The sequence below is a fragment of the Dendroctonus ponderosae genome, unplaced genomic scaffold, assembly GCF_020466585.1.
Source record: "Dendroctonus ponderosae isolate FM_Combo_2020 unplaced genomic scaffold, Dpon_F_20191213v2 Dpon_F_20191213_2, whole genome shotgun sequence".
Classification (NCBI taxonomy): Eukaryota; Metazoa; Arthropoda; class Insecta; order Coleoptera; family Curculionidae; genus Dendroctonus; species Dendroctonus ponderosae.
In genome coordinates, this window is record NW_026018165.1 from 10,339,603 (window position 1) to 10,361,575 (window position 21,973).

Genomic DNA, 21,973 nt, shown 5'->3' on the forward strand with positions numbered 1-21,973 from the left:
TGGCCAGAGCACCAGCTACAATTTTTTTCTCGTTTTCCTTAGGCAAGCAAACCAGTTTGCCTATAGCAAATCCATCGCCACAATCAGTTCGCCAAATTAATTAGGATGGGATAACCTGACCAAAACGGTGCTGAAGAACGGATTATTAATAAGAATGTTAGTTAATATAAAAAGTTGGAAATCCCTAATGTTCGCATTAACGTGGAGCTTTTTCTATTAAACTGTTTGCAATCTGGAATACTAGCTTGGTAATTAAAAACAGTTTTGAAAATGACTTTAAAAAAGCGCAATAAACCTGACTTATTTTACTAATTACATATTACAATATGGACTTAGATAAGGCTAATGAAATAAGTCCGCAAAGTAATAGGTTCGGAGATATACATATAAAGTTTTTTTTAACATTTATTTACAGTGCTTTTTCTTCGGCAATTTACTGTCCCTTGTAGGACTTAAGCCTCTTCTAATCTAATGCTTCTCAATCCTGGGCTATGTCTGCCAGCGATAACCCATTTATTTCTTTACATCGTCTAGCGATCTTTTTGCTGGTTCTACTGGCATCTACCATCGTTCTGTGTGGCCACCCATTGCCACTTGAAGTGTGCTACGCGATCCATTATACCTGTTATTTTTCTTTTGCATCGAATGGCTTCATTTCGTATTTTATGTTTCAAGCTGATTCCAAGCATTCTTCGTTATGGGGCTCGCTGTGCCGATTTTACATTCCTTTCCGTCAGCGTGGCCGCTTATAAACCGTAGGTTGAAACTGGTAGGATGTCAGCCACATAGACCTTCCTTTTCAAGCATATAGACAGGTGAGGGTCTTCAAATATTTAATGGAGCTTTCCAAAGACTGTCCCCCCTCAACACTATTTTCCTGGAAATATCCGCCGTTTGGCTATCTATGCCAAGCTTAATCGTCCACATTTGCTATAAGCTGGCCCTGGACTTCTCGATGTTCTATTGTTAGCTAATTATCTTAGTCTGGACAACGTTTACCTCAAGATCCACCTCCGATGACGAGGACATTAAGTCCTCTTTCTCTCGCTCTAGTTGGTTCGTCATTATTGAAAATCGTGATTTGCCCCAATATGTTTGACCAGCTGTTTCCATTTTGCTCTGTCCTCTTCATCCCGAAAGGCTTCACAAAATGAGCGGCCTCCGTTTTGTTGAACTTGATCAGTCCAACTGGTTGGCGATCTATCTCTTCCTGAGAGATTTCCAGAGATGATCAGTTTCTCTAGGTAATCCCCACCTCTGCGAGCCACATGCCCAAAAAACTGCCGGACTGGACAATAATCTGGTTTCTATCCTGAACTTATTCAAAATAGAAACGTTTGTGCGACTGAGTTGTGCAAGATATTCACAACATTCTTCGTCACCACCACATTCAAAAGGCGTCTCATGTTGAATGTTGATTTTTTGGAAAATCGATCGATCTTACCATTTTCTAGTGAGTCGACTTATGGCCCTTTTTGCCATGCCAATGCGTCTTCCAACTTCTGTATCGCAGTTTCCATTATTAGGTGGAGCCTAGTTAATTAAATTTGTCTTTTATTTCGATCTCATTTAAACGGTCAATTCAAAAGTGTTAAATCTATCGACTATCAGTATGCTTTGTTGCGTTCGTGTTCTCGTTCCGTTGCCGCTATGAGGGTGGTACCGTCAGTAAATTTTAAGTTGGATATCTTTTCCCAACTACTGTTATAACCCCAAACCATCCCTCTAAGGACTCTCTCATTACAAACTCGCCATAGATATTAAAAGGGGTCATACTGTCAACTGTATGTTCAAGTGTAGTGTGAGCTTTCGAGGACTCATGAGAAGGCAATAGATGACAGGGCGCCAGCCTGCGGATGGCTTGTAAAAAATTATCTGTCTATAGCTTGAATTGAATTTAGTTTTTCAAGAAAAAAATCAAGTTTGATGGTCGGCATTACTTTGCCATGCAGATTTTAGGCCAATAATGCTGACTTGTGTTTTATTATACCGGGTGTCAATTTGAAAACGTCCAACCTTTAATATATTTCTTGCAGTTTAAAATATGAAAAATCGGAGAAGACCCGTCAATTTTATTTGTAAGGGGGACACTTGAAAGTCACATTTTTAACCTCTTAGGACGGATAGATGTCACCCTTAGAATCTTAAATGCGAAGGGGGCATCAAGTGGCACATCGTTTTAAAGGGCCTTCGAGTCTCTTTACACTAGTAACTACTTTGTTGCTTTTTGTTCAGAGGTTTTCGAATAATCGCGTTTTAAAATAACAGAAACAATTAAACTTGCCTGCATTGAGATTTTGATTTTCAGATTACTGTGTAAACAAAAATTATGTCATTGAGTCTCCTTATAGTACAAATGATTAGAAGATTCGGTAACACCGTTAAAATCGTTGAGTAACAGAAATAAAATCGAGTTTAACGATTTATTTTGGATTTATTGATTATTTTACTTCGAGAAAAATCACTTTTCTTTACGGAAGATTAACTTCTACAATAAAACCCATGGGATCTACTTACTCACTATCTAATTAGCTGATCAAAAGTCGTTTATTTTCCTGCAAACAATAATAAAGTATATTTTTGAACCCTCCCCAACATTGATAATATATCCCAGGATAAATCGATGGCAGGAGGGGATCAGTTAAATTACCTCCAAGATCACCGGATTCAACACCTTAGACTTCTTTATTTGGGGTCATCTTAAGTCCATTGTCTATAAAACACAATCTGCTGATATCGATGATCTTAAAAGGCCAATTGCAGCAGAATGCCGGTCAATTCCCGGTAAAGTGTTCCGAAAGGTTATGAAGGAGTTTGGAAACAGACTTTATTATTGTTTACTTTATTGTTATTGCTGATTTGTTTAAAATAAATCCTTTTCAACAAGAAATGCAACTCAACTTATGTAGCACACATTCCCTTATAGGAAAAATGAGTGATTATTGAAAATGCGAGTGACTGCAATTGTTATTTTTTACATAAAATTAACAGCACACAGACTTAAGAAATTACATTTTGATGAATTTAATAATACACAATTGAATATTCCTTCAGTTTCAGAGCCTTGGACAAATACATTATAAATATTTTAAATTCTCTGATAGAAAAAAAAAGTAACATACGTAAAATTTATCACATTTCTTAGCAGAACTGTACAACATTGGATCTAAATGTTGTCAATATTCTGGTAAGCTTAAATGTTGGTTTATTTAGTAAAGTACCTGTTGACAAAAACTTAAAGCGAAAACTAGAAAATGGCGTCAATTACCACATTTAATAAACTTTTAACAATATGAGTCGTTTTCTTTGAAAATGAATACAACTTTCTACCAACTTTTTATTTGAAAACTTTTTTCCAACAAATATGTTAAAATTTTTAATGTTTTTACCACTCGCAATTTTCGTAGTTAATGAACTTGCAAATATAATTACTTTGAAAATGGTGTAAGTTGCCTTTTTCCAAAGACATGCTATTGATAAACCTACAAAAGATAATCTAAATGTGTTGCAATGCATAATCATTTACCAATTTTTACGGAACACCAGTTCAGGTTCAGCGAAACACTGGTGTTCCGCGGAATGCTGTTAGAAAAACCCTGTGTTATACAATGGGATTCAAAATTGACCTAAACATTTTTTTCAAACTTTCCTTAGCTAGAAACTGTTATGTTTTAAGCTGTGAAGGTGTCAACTTCGAACGCAGCAAAGCGCGGCCATCTGGCAGCTCCGAAAGGTGTCTGTGCGTGCGAGAGAGAAAACCGATGCCAGTTGCGTTCCTGAATTCCAATCTAGTTTTACTTGATAAGAGCGAATTATGACTTTTACGGCCATTTGGCAAAAGCCATAACTTTTAAATTACATATAGTGTTCATCTAGATAGCGTTGCTGGCAAACATGTTCCACTGATTAAACAAATTTAGAGCTGTGCTTATTGGATGACTAACTTTGCTCAGGACTGTTCACTTTGATTGGATCTTCCAACGAGCGAATGCCCAACAGGCCTGGTTTTCTTCGATCTATTTAATGGCTTGCAATGAATCAGTTTCTTCGTCGTTTTACATTCATACAAATTTGTCGTCGACAGCTTACGACAACAAATTGAAGAACAAGCAAGAGTTTCTCACTCGGGCCCTGGAAATGTGCGTTTTTTACTTCGGCCAGTAATGCGTTAAACATCACATTTATCTGTTTTTTTTTTGGGGTGCCTGCTAATTAACCGAAAACATTGCGGGGGCCTATTAAAATTGAGGCAAAATATGCTGAAAATAAAGGCACATCGGGATTGAAAGAAAATGTATTCAACACCATGGCATTGTTAAAGCGTCTTACTAACACAATGGAGAGTCAAGTGCCTCCAAAGGACCGATTTTATTCATCATCAAATATGAGTCTCATTACTACTCACTACTTCATTAATTTCTACCAATCTTTGTTTTACTTCTTTTTGCCCTATTTACCGCAAATGCTACTGTTTTCGCTCTTTTAGCTCTTATTCAGGATTCTGGAACCTTGCGGTTATTAGCCGCGGCAAATTGATATGTAAATTTGCTTTCCCCAACCGTTCGTGATTCCATAGGCCATTTTAGCACACGTTATTGCATATCCATTGGCATTGCATCATTTTCTTAAGTAAATACTTGTTTATTGGTATAGTTGAGGTCCATATTTATGTTTTCGTCTGGTACGTTTCTTATTTTTTTACGTCTCTTGCAAGTGTTTCAAAATTAATTCCGCAAATACAAACCGTTTATGCAATAAGCATTGAAAAATGTTCATAATGGTGTTGTTGAAAAATAAACACTAAAAGAAAATGAAGAAACAGCATCATATGGATTTGATACAATGGGAACTTAGTCAACCAATGAAACCCTCCAAATTAGAATCTGAAAGTAGACAAATTAAGTTCAAATATGCACTTTTATAAACTAATTTAGTTCGGTTGTTGTGTATTAGATACATATACTGTCTTATCTATTGAGTACTTATTTACGAAACTATAAAATTGGTTTGGCAAGGCGGGATTTTTAAATATTCCGACTCCAGTTATAAACACAAAACTTGGTGTATCAAGAGTGAGTCTCGTACATCCGAATAGTGCGAAATAAAGAAAACTCACAAAAGGAGTTGAAATGCACAAATTAAAATCACGGGAATTTAGTCACCCTGTATTAAGAACGTTGATTTTTCGGGGCCTAATTAAAAAATAAAATAAATAAACATAACAAAGTGTGTCAAACAAAATATGTAAATGAAATAAACCTATTAAAAACGAATTTTTACATCAAAGCTCTTCTAACTAAATTGAACTATGAGTGTTTGCTAAAATACAATCGATGTATAATTCAACACCGTGTGATTCCAATCAGGGACAAATCAATATTGATTTTGGCATTCAAGAAGCTAATCGTTATAATTTTATTTAAATAAAATTTGAATTTCAAATTGATAATTTCCAAAACAAGCGAGGAAAAAAATTCCATTAGAATTTTTAATACACCTTTGCTATCGAGATTTATTATTATACGGAAAAGTTGCGAATGTGTCATAAGAAATATTTGAGCGTCTAGATGAGATTTCCGATTGGTTCATGTTTGCTAGTGCAATTAGAACGTAGTAAACCTGCGTTATTGACAATGTTTTTTTAATGCTTTAATTCTACCTGATATGGGGAAATGGACTGAATTTCACTGTGAAAAAAATTATCTGGAGATTTAAATCATGCAAATTTTTAGAAGCAGCGCAATTTTAATTATTTTAAGTTTTCTTTGGATGTTTCCCATTTTATCAGCAATAACAAGTTTATAATTATCATGGAAAATTCTTTGATTAGCCCATTTACCGAAAACGTTACGTTGTTTGCAATGTCTGCTTAATAATCGTAAACACCAATTAGAAGATCAATTGGAAAAAACTGTTAGACACATAAAACAAGAGTTGCTTTCTGGCCGCTAATTTACTTTGCCTTAGAATCATTACTTGCTAATTTTCCCAAGAACTCGGAAAAATGTTATTTTTGTCAACAAGGGCCTTGGAGATTCCACGATTGTCATGCAATGAACCGTTTATGAAAAGTTAAACCTATTGAAGCAAATTTTATTAAATATGTACCAAATTGACGAGTGAAAAAACGAACAGAAAACGCTTTTAGCCCATCGCAAAATAATTGTTTACTGTACATTATCCATTGATTTTTCCTAAGTCGACATTAGAAAAGCGAAGTATTTGCTTGTTAATTTTGCCACATGTCAATATTAATAAATCGAATTAACATTAAGCTCGCGAGCGTAGGTGATTTCTTTCATAGTGAGTTAATACGGTATAAGCAAATAAATAAATCTGGTAAACAGGTGTCACATGAGGGTATAATACATCTGCATATTTTTTTGTTCCATTATCACTAACTAACAAGTTCAAAAACTGTTAAAAGCGGCACTCTTTAAATTAATTATGTAAGCAAAAAATTGGAAAATTATATCAATGTTAGTAGTTTGAAGATGTAATCCCGAAATTAGTCATGAGCGCTTTCAACATATTTTATATCTATTACTAATGTAATCACGCATTTGGTAATTGAAATCTAATTTATATAGTTGATATAAAATATACTCAGACATGTGATGCCCAGATTCCAGAGCAAATTTAATTTCGATCACAACCCAATCATTTATTAAAATATAGTGGAAAATGCTTGTTTCCGTAGAGTTTTGTTTCATATTATCTAAATGCCGAAACAAATATTTTTACAAACTTTCAATAAATAATTGAAAAGCGTTTAACGAAACAAAAAATATGCCAAACACATTATACATGTTAATTCTCAAAGGCTTAGCAAATAAATGCTACATATACGACCAAAGTGCCATCTAAATAAATATTTTATAAATTGCAAAACGTTTAAATACATCAGACTGAACTTAAGCTTGGCCTGATTTGCATCAAAAATCTAGTATTAACTTATGTGCCTAGTATTGAATAACAATCCAGCCAATTATCATCACGGATTTGCCCTCCAAGCTAATCCCGCGTCTAATAAGCGTCCCGATGTAGTCTTGCCAGGTGAGACACCCTCCGGACCACAACAAGATATTATGTATAATACTTTCTTAATTTGATGTGGGTTGATACAAACCAAATGCGATGATACAATCAGAGTTTTCAAAGAAAAAAAATTGATAACGACAGCAGAAAATAGTCTCATTATTTTTGCGACAGAACACAATTGAATTGTACTGAACATTTTTTTAAAGCTACCATCTAAACGTCTCTAAACGTGGAAGTCAGCTATAGAGAATATTAGGGCCATCCTCATAAGAACACGGACAGACCTAGAATATAGAATAAGACTTGCATGAATTATTTAAAAAATAAAATAGAATCTCAACTTTGCCAGTGAACCCGGTGTTTCAAAAAATGTTTGTGTCTGATATTTTCATCTTAAAATTGGATTTTGTATCGAACGTTAAAGTCCTGATACTATAATCTAGCCTTGCGTAACACTGTATTGAGTTGCGCTTTTGAGTTGTTGTCGCTTTGTGCGCTAATGAGTTATAACTCACAGCGTCTCACTGCGCCGCATTTTGGATTACACTTAGCATTACACCCAGGGGGCAGATTAATGCTTTAGTGGGCCGGGGACTGGAATTTTAACACCTAAAAAAGCCACCACATTTTTTGGCCAAATATTCAAGGAAATGTGGAAAAATTGGTTCAAAACAGTTGTCTATGTGCTTGGTCAATATTTTTAGAATACAAAATTAATTCGCTTATCAATTTTACATTTGGCTTTGTGCATTAATAACTGCAGCTGAATACAATTCAGACAAATAAATGACTCTAAATTTAAAATTAAATTAGTGAAAGATCGGCGTTTGGGGCCTTTTTCCTTTAGTTGTTGTTGACTTTCGTTAAGTTGGAACGTGAAATTTGTCTTCGGAAATACTGTCATGTACAAGGCACTTGCTACAAAAATGTCAACAATAAACAAACTCAAATCGAAATGCCAAGCAAGAGCAGAGCAATGAATCATCGAACGGACGAACAAGCAAATTATTAAATAATCATGTTTATTCTGCACTTCGGTGCATTTTTTCTAAAAGATGTATAAATATTCAGTTTGCTTCCAACAGTGCCGTTTGAATGGCGAGTGGCAATTGCGGTAGTTTGTGAAAGTGTAGTGAACTTTTTGCGGATTAACGTGAAGAAAATGGAGGATGGGGCGCCAGCTCGCAGAAAGTTGGTAAAAATTATCTCGCATCTATAAATATTTTAGCTTGAACTGAGTTTAGTTTTCCGATAAGCAACTGAAGCTTGATGGATTCTTTATATTTATCTCTTTTTGATAGAAATTAATACGGCGTGCGTAAATTCTGGTAGAATTGAAAAATTACATGAAATTTGATCAGACATTTACGTGCAAGTTTACACCAAAATTTCATAAAAATTCCTACAGAATTTCAATCTTTCAAGTTTCTACTGGCTTTAGTTTGGAAGTTCGAATTTGTTATTGAAGAGTCTACAGTTGCGTAAAACCATTCATTTTCAAAACAACATTCACTAAGCGCGCAAACTTCTGGATTTCATGTGATTTGACCGAATTTTAAGAAATTTTTGGCACATTTAGAGCGCACTCTTCTTTACTGAACGTACAACTATGAACTTGTAGAGTATTTTTTGTTTCTGAGAAATTTATTTTTTTAAAACTCAATTCAAAATGTGTCCCGAAATAGTTCTTTTTGACTTTTTGAATGTGAATTTTGACTACATTTAGAGCACTCTTCTCTACTAATCGCTCAACTGTGAACTTATGAAGTATTTTTCGTGCGTGTATCTGCACGGTGGTGCGTTTAAACAAACATAACATTTAAACAGACCGACCTTGTCGGAGATCCGGAATACTGAAAATTACTTTTAGAATGAGCCTTGTGTTTAGAATTTGTCCAAAATATAGCGTGTAGGCTCATTAAAAAAGCGAATACGAATCCGGAAATGAAATTAATAAGGAAAAATATTCAACGCACCCAAATATTTCAAGTAATCTTTATTTTAAGACTAAAAAACAAAACAGATCACTTCTAATATCTTTCTCAGTTCAAATAATATCACACTTAATTTATGATCCTACAGTAAAAAAATAAATTACATTTATTAGGATTACTATAACGAATTGATCTAAAAACATTCCAAGAGTATGCAGTATTAATAGGCTGATTAAAGGCATTGTTGCATTCAATTATTTAGCAGAGGCAAGCTGTCTTTATTACTTAGTTAAAAAAAATGAATAATAGCTAATCGCACTATAAACCTGACCTTTTTATTTATCAGCATAATTTCAAAACAGAGGCAGGTACTTAATTTACAGCAATTAAAGACATCCTCTATTAGGGCACAAAACAAATATATTTTTAAAAAATTTACTAACCCAATCTGATTATAGTCAACACTTTGAAAACAATAATTAAATAATAACTGAACTGAATTCTGGAGCCTCCAGAATTCGATTCTGTTATTGAAGAATATGGGGTTAGTATTTCGATAAATTTATTGATTGGAAGTCATTATAGATAGGTATGAACTTGCTTAAAATCCATAATAATACATTTGTATAGGTATTAATACGGTGTGTGTTTGCCGAAGTGACATGTTACGTGATTATTAATACTTATATTAGGTCAATCGAAAAATTCAATTTTTTATTTGCCTGAATAGCCTTCTTCTACAACTTGCGATTAGCTGGACGGAAATAACAGAAATGACGCTGATTTGATGGTTCCAAAAAGACGTGCTGTGCAAAAATATTTGAGGACATCAACTGTCTGAAGTAATAAAGACGACAATTTACTAACATTGTTTAGATTTGTAATATTTTTTTATTAATTTACTAAAAATTGAATTTTAATAAAAGCATTGTCATATAAACTCAAATCCAGTCGGCTGGTTGAACTAGAACAAAAGTAGCTGACATGTGATAATTTTATAATAAATATAATTAGATTTAATATGTATAACTGTTGAATAACTTATCAGTTCACATCCTAAATTCCTTTATCACATTATTGCTGGAAAGCAAACTCGAATAAGCTACAATTAACATTTGAAACAACGGAAATTCAGAATTTCGTCTAAGTGAAGCATCTTTGAACACAGATAATAAGAAAACAAAACTCACGATTCATATTCCCATTCGGTCGATTTTCGAACTCATGTTTGATATTATAATGAAACATATAGAAATTTTTCTTTTGCAATTGGGGTGTTTCGAAATACAATTGCCTTCATATTGTTAATATAACGTAGTTTTATGCCTCACGATAAAGGAAGCATAGCCAACGCTTCAGATATTTAACTATCTTCTTCAATGCTATATCGCCTGTTTCTGATCCGGGCTCCTCGTCTGATTTGGTTGAGACACGCCAACATTCGTATCATGAAGGCGGCAGGCACTGTGATGGTATCTCTAGTTTCTTCTAGCATTATTGCGTTTCTGCTAATTAACTGAAAGTATACCATAGGACTATATACTTTGGTACATAATGTCATCAATCAATTCGAAAAATCACATCTGCTTCCAATTCAAAGAAGGCTTTTGTTGAAAACTTATACATACACATAATGAAAACAATATACAAGGTATTTCATGAGGAAGGGGCATTATTTTAACCACTTATTCTACGTCCAAAAATAACCCTAGATTGCTATATAAATTATGGCTCAAAAATGCTTCGTTACGGATTTAAAGGGTGTTTCTGTTTTGAAATCACGACTTTTAGAGAACATTCTTAATTAATTGGAATTTCGTTGGTTTATATTATCGCTCAGAAATTCAGCAACCGTTTAATTTTTAAGTGATTTTCTCGCGGTTTTGTACACATTTTTAAGAAAACAAAAGTAATTCGCTTATTAATTTTAGTTTTGGCGTTGTCCATTAATCACTAAAGTGAAATTCAGACAAATGTAGTGAAATTAGTGAAAGATCGGCACTTAGAGCTGGTTTAGTTTAGTTGTTGTTGACATTCGTTAAGTTGCAACGTGAAATTTGCCTTTGCAAATATTGCAATGCGAACACGCACTTTCTACCAAAATGTCAATAATAAACAAACTGAAATCGAATTGCCAAGTAAAGCATGAATCATCGAAAGGGCGAACAATTAGATGGTTAAATAATCATGTTTATTCTGTAGTTTGGGGTAATTTTTTCTCGAAAAGGTCTAAGAGTGTTCACTTTGTTACCGACAGTGGACGAATTCGCTTGCTAATAATTTGTGTCGTGTGAATCGGGTTAAATGGAAAATATAGAATCATTACGGCCCTTATGGCAAGTGCGGTAGTTTGTGAAAGTATAGTGAAGTTTTGGAAGATTTGTGGGTAGAAAATGGAAGATGGTGTAGCAAGCTTGCAAAAGCTGGTAAGAATGATCTCTGATCTATAAATCTTTCAGCCTGAACTGAGTTAAGTTTTCCGACAAGCAACTGAATTTTTACGAATTCTCTATATTTCTCTCTCTTTGCTTTGCTGATTTCAAATAAGTTTGGCTTTGGATAGATTTCCTGCTGTACTAAACACATTTTCTTTTTTCTTTCCAGGTGGCACTGCGTAGCTTTTGGTAAGCTTAGCATATTTATCAACTCACTCGTAGGGTGGATTTGGTATCGATTGAGCTATTCGTCAGTTCGTAGTTAATTTTTAAATTTTGGGAATATTTTGGGCGGCTTCGTATTTTTATATTAAGCTCATCTGAAGCTTTTCACTAAAGAACCGCTTCAGATATGGAAATTTAGGTTCCAGTATTCCAGACAATTAGCATCAGCTTACTGATAGTGTGGATTTGGTTCCCATTAAACCACTGATTCCTCCACAAGACATTTTTAAAATTTCGGAATATTTTGGACGGCTTTGTATGCTTACATCAAACTCCACCTGTCTCCAAAGAACCGTTTCAGATATGAAAATATGGGTTCCTGTTCTTAAAAGTTAAGAGTTTTAGTTTTGCCTGTTTTTTTTTTAATTTGCGAAATTGATCGAAACATGACGCCACCTTTTTTGACGTTCCACAAGAAGCATTTGAGTCAAAGAGTTCTTTTTCATATCATTGGATAGATAATTGTAAACTCGATTCAGTTATAACAACGTGCGTGGGTAAGTTTTGGAGGATTTGTCACAAAAAGTTACACGAAATTTGAATATCAGACATTTAGGTCGCGAATATCTTTCATTCGAGGAAAAAATATTGTTCGACACGAGCGCAAAAATCCATTTTTTGCCCTTGTTTCGAACAATATTTTTTAATTCAAATTCCTTAATATCACAATTTAGTCAATTTTCGTAAAAACTTTCGGTGTTTTTCACTACCATCAGTTTGTCTAAAACAATTTCGTTAGCAGGCATTATATTGCACATTATTGTAAAACATGCGACTTCTCCCCGACCTATTGATCCGTGGAAATTTTCGTTAAAATATCTCTATACGTGTTTTAACGAAATTTGTTATTTGGGGCTATCGTTTTTTAACCATTTATCGTTTATATAGCAAACTAGTGTTGTTTTCCCACCTAGAAGACGTGGTTAAAATAATTCCCCTTCCTCATGCTATCAGGGTGAAACCGACTAAATGGAGACAACTATTTACGCGTCCTCCAATACACTTCACCTGGTTTATTGAAAGATCTTCATTTACAACTTCGTGCCGAAATGTGGTTTATGCACGACGAAAATAATTAATTTATGTGTTCGGAAAAACCGTCAACATTTTGAACACTTGTTAAACGAATTAAATTAGTTCAGTTATTCAGAATTAATAATTTTCCATGTTCTTTTTTTCCTGATATTATCACTTCAGGGACATCCTGTATATAAAAAAATTCAGTCTACTCAGACATGTTTTTTTTGCTTAGTTAAAAAAACTTACATCTTCCGCTTGTTCAGCATCGAATCCACAATCGTCAAGTATAGGCGCCCATAGCTTAATGTCATGATCTATACCACTAGTGGCCAGTATAGGTAAAGTCGGGTGTGGTCTTAGGCAATTAACAACATGCTGGTCTGCTTGCAGTAACATTTCCAGTTTGGTTGTGTGACGATTCCAAATAAATACATGTCCGCAATCAGAACCGGACATAACGTAATTAGAGCCCCAGAAAGTTGCTTCTTTTATCATTGTCCTAAAAGTAACAGGAGCATATAGCTATTACATTTACAAGTAGCATGAAAAAGAGTGATCCATTGAATTCGATCAGTATTGGATAATCACTGATATTTGCAGAGCGAATACTTTGCATGCAAGTTACCAAAGCTGAAACCCGTTAGTCCTAAGCTCGTACACCAAAAAAACATCTAAACCCCCTTTGACATAAAACAGTTGTTGCAAGGAATAAATCTATTCTACTTACTACGCTTACTTACCTAGCATTTCGATGTCCGGTATACTTTTTTCTAACATCAGCTTCATACATGCTAAAACTATCATTGTTATCTTCAGTCTTTTCCACAGCAGGTTCTGAAGAAGAAGCAGCCGATTCTTCTTCAGGATAGTCGACATCCATCTGTAAAAAACAATCACGTGATATTGTTGTTTCGCAAATAATTATGTATTAGCTTAATTTGTTTATACTATCCATATCTTATTCTGCTAATTTATCTAATTAGCATGTAGCATCTTCATATTGCAAACTCTCAAGTTTAATTTCTACTTACTTCCAAGCTCCTATCGCAGCGGTTTGCTGGTGGCTGTTCAGCTTCCGTGGTATTTGCAGATTGAGCACTCGCTTGACTGACATTGGGAGCTGCAGTTTGATTGTTAGCACGTAGACTTATTGTAGAACTTGATGTGCTCTGATCAGAGTACCTGAAAATGAATATGTCTCCTTAGGGTTGGCTATAAATTTCACTGTTTAAAACTGTATGATAATTTTAAATATACCTAAAGCTAACTGAAGGCTCTGCTCCATGCCTGTTGATAAATCCTTGTCTTAAATTTCGCAGCGCGGCAAGATGACCGTGCAATTCACTTGTAACTGTAGAATTACCATCTCTAGTTGCGGTCGATGTTGAAGTGTCTTGATTGGGAGTGGCGGGTTCGGAAGCAGATGCTTGCGGTCTAAATTAAAATTAAACTTTAAAATAAATTGGACAAAATTTACAAGTAGTCAAAAAGAGGAATTATTTATCAATAAAGAACATTTGATGTATTAGAATTATCACTTACTGAGCGGTATTAGAAACGCTTGCAGCCTCATTGCTGCCAGATGACCCTTCGACGCCTTGAGCTGATCTTTCTAACCCACCTGAGGGTCCGTCCTTCAAATGAAATATTTATCTACTTTATTTTACTCTTTATGCTAAAATGGCTTTAAAAAATACAAGGTGTCCCGATAAGGGTAAAGAGAGCTAAAGGATGAGGTATTACCCAAGCTCTCAAATGACGTTTTTAAAGTTATAGCTCATCTCACCGTTTTCCGAAATACCGTGACTTTTTTATTTTTTGGTAGCGGTCGAGCTACGAACTTCAATACACATTCCAGCCATTTTTTGTACCAACATTACCTATAAGGATTTTTCCCAAAACGCCAATTTTTACCGTTGTACAGCATACAGCCGGGTCTTTACCCTTGCAGGGACACCCTGTACAAATTTATTGAAATGCTCGCGTAAACCCCATACCTTTCTTATAAATGATTTGTCCTCAAAACACTAAAAACGTAACTTCATTAAATTGCTGTTCAACTTTCGGTGATATCATTCACCCCTTAATCCACAAAACCCGAAATTACTATTAGTGTGAAGTAAAAAGCTTCCGTTAAAACCATTTTTTATCCAGCATACATACATGTATGTATAATGCATAGGATGCATTTCGCAGAGGTGAATAATATCACCTGTTAGCGAGTCTGGAAATCCTCTCTAAAAATTTTTAAAAGCGAAAATAATCTACTTTTTTTCTGGTTACCTGGACTCTACCCGCTGCGTCCGGTCTTCCGTCCAAAAGTCTTTGAGCATTTTCTTCTGGGTCCAATGCTTCTTGTCCACCAGCAGATAGAGCAGCGCGTGTCATTGGGTCATTCAACATCCGGGATAAAACATCTGTCATCCGTTGCATCAATGTGGCTTGAAGCTGGGGTCTAGCTTGACCAATGCCTGTAAAAAAAATTTCCAATAGAACCCTGCTGAACAAGTGAGCCAGTATCAGTATAAAAATTGTCACAGTTCTCCTCACCAACACTAGTGGAAACATCTCTTTCGGGTCTCGCATCGGGTCCAGTGTCCGACCAATCTCCCCGCAATCTTAGTCTCCTAACGGGCGGCGGAGAAACTCTTTCTCTTTTTACCCTAGCTGCCCTTAGTTTATCCCAGGCTGATGGCTTCTGAGTAGGTTTTTTCTGCTCTGATGTAGAGCAGTCCTGAAGCATTATTTTTAAATATTCTTCAACGTTTCGAGCAAATTACATGAAATACTTTACCTGCACATTAAAAAGATACAGATAATCTGATGAATAGCTGACCAGCATATCTTTGCCATCACTATCATAATTTAGAGATGTGATCCGATAGTGTCTCTCCTCCCCAAATTTGGGGGCCATAAACGTGCAGAATGGTTGAGCGAGCAAGTGTTCTGTAACAATGCGAAAAGTGTAACTAAAATTTACCAATTTCAAGTAGCATGAAAATGTAACTTGCCTCCAGGCGTTACGCTTAGATATCTTCGATCATAAATTCGTACCGTTGAGTCAGCGCAACCAACAGCTAGTTGATGACTGGCGGTAGGACTCACTGCCAAAGCAGTAATCGCTCTTTGGCAAGAAATTAAAATGTCGTCTTTGCATCGCTGTTGGGTGCAACTGCAATTAAGAATATTATATTTAAAATATCAGTAATAATCTCTTCAAAATTTCAACTTTATTGGAAGTGGCTTAAATCAAAAGCTCACACTCTTCCTTATGACTCTCATGCTAGATTTACCATAAAAATTATATACTGTATTTTAGTCATCAACTAATTGAAAGTTTAAAGATACGTTCTAGATAGTTGAGGCGGATTCAAGTTTCCAAAACCTTAAATTAGACTACAATTGAAATTCTAAATGTTGTCGATTATGTTGCATTAGTTACTTATTCCACATACCTGCTCTTCTCTCGAAGATCAAACCACCTCACCGTGCCATCCTCTCCACAACTCATAAATGTATGCGGATTATCCGGTACTGTCATTACTTCATAAGTAGTGGTACCCCCATGGCACAGAAATTGGTTATGATAAGTATCTTGTTGCCGACTTAGATCTAAAATCGATTATTATACACTGGTATTAAATATGCAATATATATTAAAGAAAGCAACGTAATACAATAAAATACCGTCTGAAACGTCGAGAGTCCATTTTTGACCAAAAATAATAAAAAAGTGTGTACAAAGATGCTCAATAAGATAACTGTGAACTATAAGCCTCCAATGATAAGGCACTAAATAAGGCGTCTACTGTCAATGTTCTCTCGATCCACTTTGGAAAAAATCACGGGTTTACAGCAAAATCGATTTTTACATGTCAATGCATAATCAGAAAACGCATTTAATTTTGGCTGATTTAGACATCAAACACAATTTTCACCCGATCCCGAAAAAGTTCCGATTATCACTGCAAATAGGCTCGGAAAAAAAGTAAAAAGTTTTCTCCAACATTCGGTTTTTCGAATTTTTGCCGAAGTAGTCAGAAATTTCCAAGCTTTAAAACGGCATTTCACAAAGCAAAAAAATGTACACTTGTAAACGACCTCGTATCTCTGGTGATTTCCGAGAATCGAATGACTCGTAAAACGGATTCTATTGTATTTTGATTCAATAAATAAATATAACATATAAGGACTATAATGTAGAGACAGAAAGAAAAAACATTCGTTCTAATTAAACGTTCTATCAAAGAACATTACATAGAAAAAAATGTAAAACCCCTTGTATATGTAAGAATACTTTCCGAAATTAAGCATTTCTTTCCTTTCAACATTTTAGGTCAACATCCAAATAAAATCAATAGCTCTAGACTTATTGAACAACTTTTACGTTGATTAGTTTGATAAAATTATATCTTACCTGTATGTAAAACAATTCCATCACCAGAACAACTAACAATCTGCTGATCATTAGTACATGGCAAAAACTTTGCACTGAAAATATTTGCCTTGTGACTGGTGTAGTAGTTTGCTTCAATCTTATGGTTAAATCCATTAGTTACCATCAAGTGTTGATCATCTGACCCAGAGAGAATCAAAGTACCCTTGTCATTCCAACAAATGGTATTCACACAACCTTTATGTCCCTGAAGGTTTTTTGTAAGGCCCAAACGCTGAACAAGTGCCAGGTCATCTGAAATTTTTTACAAGTGCTGTTTTCATGTTTAGGTCAACATTTTTCATAAATTATTTTCTATGTTTCTCAATAAATAAACACATAAACGTTTATGTGAATCGTGATAAAATGTATCTCGACACTTTAATGCTGATAGAACGTATCACACAAAAAAAACGAAAAAATTATATTTCTGCGCAAAAGACAAAAAACCATACATTACTGCATTGTTAACAGATAAGAAATAAAAAATACAGAAATAAACAGCAGATTGACATTAAAACATAAAACATTACACGAGCAAGTATTTATTTTTTATTAGCAGTTTTTTGTGTCCCTCGTACCAAGTTTTTAAATTGGGTTACGACTATCAGCATATGGTATCGATATGCAAAATATTTTTGCACACAACGTCAAGCTGGTTTCTAGAAATGCATTTAATATTTAGAAACACACTAGAAATATATTATGTAAGTATTGAACAAAATTGATTAGACCTACATGCAAAGTTGCTACAAAATATTCCTTTACCTATGCAATTAACAAACCATGTTTTTTATTTTACTGGGTTGTACAGTGTAATACAACCACTTTCACAATAATATAGCGTCAAACACACTATACAGTAAAATATTCTGATCATTTAAGTAATTAGACATATTGTACATAAGTAGCTTCACCCATCTTATCCAACCATATAATAAAATTATTTGTCTGACGCAAGGGGCTTATCATCTGGCTTCCTTTTATCCATTGATAGCTGAGCTCCGAAATGTATGATTTATCTTGGGTTTTGAAAATTTTTTACCGTTTTCCATAAATAATTTTTGTTGATGGCGGCGACTTTCGGCTGAATACGATTTGTGCCAAATAAATGACTAAGAACAGCGAAATATAAAATAACCGAAACCAACCAATGACAAAATTGTTTGAGATTTAAAACACAAAATATTTTGACATCAATATCAAATCATCACAATCAGCTAATAAACATTAAATAAAGTGTTGTTCATTTAATTTTAGATAATAAACTAACGTATTTACCTTAAATTTAGCAACTATTGAACACATATTTAGCATTGTTATTCGTTATTATGCATTGTTGTATGTGTCATTTTTTTAGACAATTGGATTTGAATAAATAACCAAATATACACTTAAACACTACTCGCTCCACACAACCTCACTCCCCATCCCAGATTAATTTACTTGAATTTTCAGTCGATGAATATTACTTTTTTGAAAATATGCTTTTTTATATTAAATGATATTTTTCATATATTTTAATCAGTTTTGGACCAGTGTAACCTATGAATTTTCTTCCAAAGCTTCTGCATATTTTGGGAAGACGGAGGTCAAAGTTGTTTAAGCTTATACTTTTATATCTTCAGTTTCTGAACAGAATATTTTTATAAAAGTTTAATTTCTGATCCATCAAGTTTTCCGAATTGAATATGAAAAGTTCTCATTTTTGAAAATAACTGTTGATAAGTTCTATATTGTTGAGGCGGATTCATTTTTTACAAACTTCTTTTCGGGTATTTCGCCTCAAAATTTTTGTCTTTAAAAAAGACAGAATTTCCTCACGTCTTTTATTACAGATTGATAAATAGTGCTCCTATTTCGCAATAAGAACGAATTATTTATCAAAAAGTAATCAAGAACTATCACCTAGAGGGTATCCTGCGACACACACTGTCTTTTTTAAAGACAACAATTTTTGAGGCAAAATACCCAAAAAGAAGTTTGTAAAAAATAACTGTTGTTTGTTCAATTGTATTTTGAAAACAAAGATGAGGTACGTATGTTTTTCTAGCTTTGAACATTTCGTTTAATGCAGGTAGAAAGATGAAATATATTCGTTATAAGCTTCTAAAATGTTATTTAATCAATTTCTGGAAAACGCGCATGGTTTTAGGTTTCAAAACAGCTGAAAACGCACTTTAGAATGGCATAAATCAGTTAAATTGATACTTTTCGTAAAGTCTAAATTTATTTATTTGTTCAGGAAAGTATACATACGTATTTAATACTCAGATTTTATTTTACAGTATACCTATAATGTGTTTTAAAATAATATAATAAAATATAAACCAGTTATTTAAGTTCATACTTACAATAAAGAACATGAAAGCGATTTTGAAATTAAGCTGACACAAATAGATACTGTTCATCGATCTGGTGTCAAGGTCTATCTATCTCATTAAATTCAAACGGTTTTCTTCTTAAAATTTTAGACTATAGAACTAAAATTCAAAAGGCTCTCGTTTGGTAAGTACTATCGTGTTTCAATTTCAAATAAAACCGAATGAGGGCTCTTAAAGGCCATTGGGCAATTGGTGCTCTGAAAGGTTATCATGTACCAGAAAAATAAATTGCTGATAAATTGTATGATTTATGTGTGAATAAATCTTTTCTAGGCACGACCACTATCTGTTAGATTGGAAGATGATTTTATGTCCAATAAAATAATTAAAGTAGAATGAAATGAAAAGCTAATATGGATTTGTTCAAATTTAGTTTTGGGCCCATTTAAAATTTTATGAACTACTTAGATATTTGCAGGAAATAAAAATATGTCCAGAATAACGTTTTACTTTTCACGACTTTACAAAAATGCGGTTACTTGGTGTCTGTAGATGTAGTTAAATGTTTTCACCTTATTTTAATGTGGAGCCTTTATTGATTTTTTGTCATGTTCCGAAACACTTTATAGAGGGTACGAACGAATGGTTCATAGGTCGGTACTTACTAAATTTAAATTGGCAAAAAGATTATAAACATCACCATGTTTCTAAGGCTTGTAAGATTTTTTCGATTTTAGAACAGCTTCTGCTTTGCTTTTACAGTTGTTTCTGATAATTGTCAATTATTTTTGCGTAGTTGACGGTGTAATTGCTGTTTATTAAACCAAATTCAAAATATTTCAATTATTAACTAGTTAATTCATTTCGAATCTTGATATTTTACATAACATATAAATTACATAAATTCGCAATAAATTTTATGTTACAATTTTGTACTTTAAAAATTGTACAAAAAATATCGATAGTGTATTAGGTATTCTAAATTCTGGAAAATGTACAAAATGCTTTTCTTAGATTCCATCGGTGAGAGCTTCTAAAGCGCAAAATAAACTCTATTTTGCCTAACTTATAAATACTAAATAAATACAACAAAATTTGCGGATCAACTGAAAGTAAGTACCGATATCATTGATGACAAGTTAAATCTTAATTTACAGACATACCAGATTATGTTACATTTGCGAGTAAAAATTCAGCAACATTGGTATAGTAAAACTTTTAAACTAAGACTAAAAAAACATTTAAAAAAGTTTATGAACTGAAGAAATTAGGTAGGGGGAGTTAAATGTTCGTTTTTATCATAATATATAATTAAATATCGTTTTTATCATCAAATATGAAGTGTTCCATTTAAATGAAGTTTGACCAGTTATTAAGGTTGTAAGTTGTAACCGGGCAAATATTTGAGCATAGCGAACACATTGTACGTGTTAGATCAATATTTATTAATTTTGTATAAAACTGAGAACTAAAGCTTTAAATATTTGTCTATATTTGGACAAAACATCAAATACTTATGGACCTCTAAAATTACCTTAGTTAAATAACTACACCTTTTCTGTGGTCGTAGAAAATGAGAGTATAATAATAGAACGGGTATGCGAGTAAAATAACGTAACTTAATAAAACTGAATTGAATCGAGCAATTGGGGACAACTTACACATAGCAAATTATTTTTTAATGTTCCACGGGTAACCTTGCAGTTTCAAAAATTAACACTTCTTACAAAACTTACAAAATTTTGCAAAAGCAAATTCTGTGTTGTATGCGGAAACAACACCTAAATATTTTAAATAAAAATATCTTGGGTTGTATTGCTATTCATACTGATGGATTTGCAAATGCCCCGTTCCATATCTAAAATATCTTAATAGGTTTAAACTAACTAAAATTCTACTTGGCACGAGTCAAGAGACCTTATCAAGATTATTTTCTCGGGAATTTAAAAAAACTGGGACATAAAAAATTAACAAACAATTTATGACAAAACAACATTTCATGCTAAATGTACCCAATGGGTTGTAAATACAATATGCTAATGATTATTAACACTAAACACTTATGGTTCTTGTGTACGCCAAACAATGCAGTAAAGAATGATTTGGCAATGTTTCGACTAATCCTAATTTTCGTTTCTTTGTGTAATGATATAAATACATTTTTGAAGGTTTCTAAACCTTAAAATACCTTACCTTTAACGGTGTTTGCAATATTCCCAAAGTTTGTCCCATATGGCCGTTCACGGAGGGCTTTAAAAAGCGAGTTTCGATTTCCATTCATCATTCAGTTTAACAATTTGGGAAACTTCCCTTTCCTTTATATAAATGTGGAAACTAATTATAGCCTAAATATAGACAGCATTTGGTATTGTTTGAAATGGAAACACCATTGTTCCAGAGAGGCACTGGTGAAATTTTATTGATTCAATGGAATCTTTAATACCTGGTGGTTTAGAAAATAAATACCAATTTGGAACATGGAAATTTATGCCAAAAAAGCAAACAAAAGCACAACCGCACTGCAACCAAACAGCCCGTTTAACGTCAAAACAATGTCAG

General features: G+C 33.7%; 1 protein-coding gene across 2 annotated transcripts; it reads right to left on the reverse strand.

Annotated features, from left to right (window-relative positions):
* Positions 1-9,020: 9,020 nt before the first annotated feature.
* LOC109538963 (DDB1- and CUL4-associated factor 6) lies at positions 9,021-21,973 on the reverse strand. 2 transcript variants are annotated; one of them, XM_019906432.2, is made up of 14 exons: positions 21,608-21,973; positions 17,073-17,345; positions 16,111-16,267; positions 15,667-15,827; positions 15,450-15,601; positions 15,206-15,389; positions 14,939-15,126; positions 14,653-14,682; positions 14,198-14,289; positions 13,913-14,089; positions 13,687-13,837; positions 13,396-13,535; positions 12,902-13,154; positions 9,021-10,491 (listed from the first exon to the last, which is right to left on the reverse strand). In XM_019906432.2, exons 1-14 carry the CDS (start codon positions 21,696-21,698, stop codon positions 10,339-10,341), a joined length of 2,202 nt encoding a protein of 733 aa, XP_019761991.2. In that variant the 5' UTR covers positions 21,699-21,973; the 3' UTR covers positions 9,021-10,338. The 2 variants fall into 2 exon arrangements, with proteins under 2 accessions (XP_019761991.2, XP_019761993.2); XM_019906434.2 differs by lacking the exon at positions 14,653-14,682.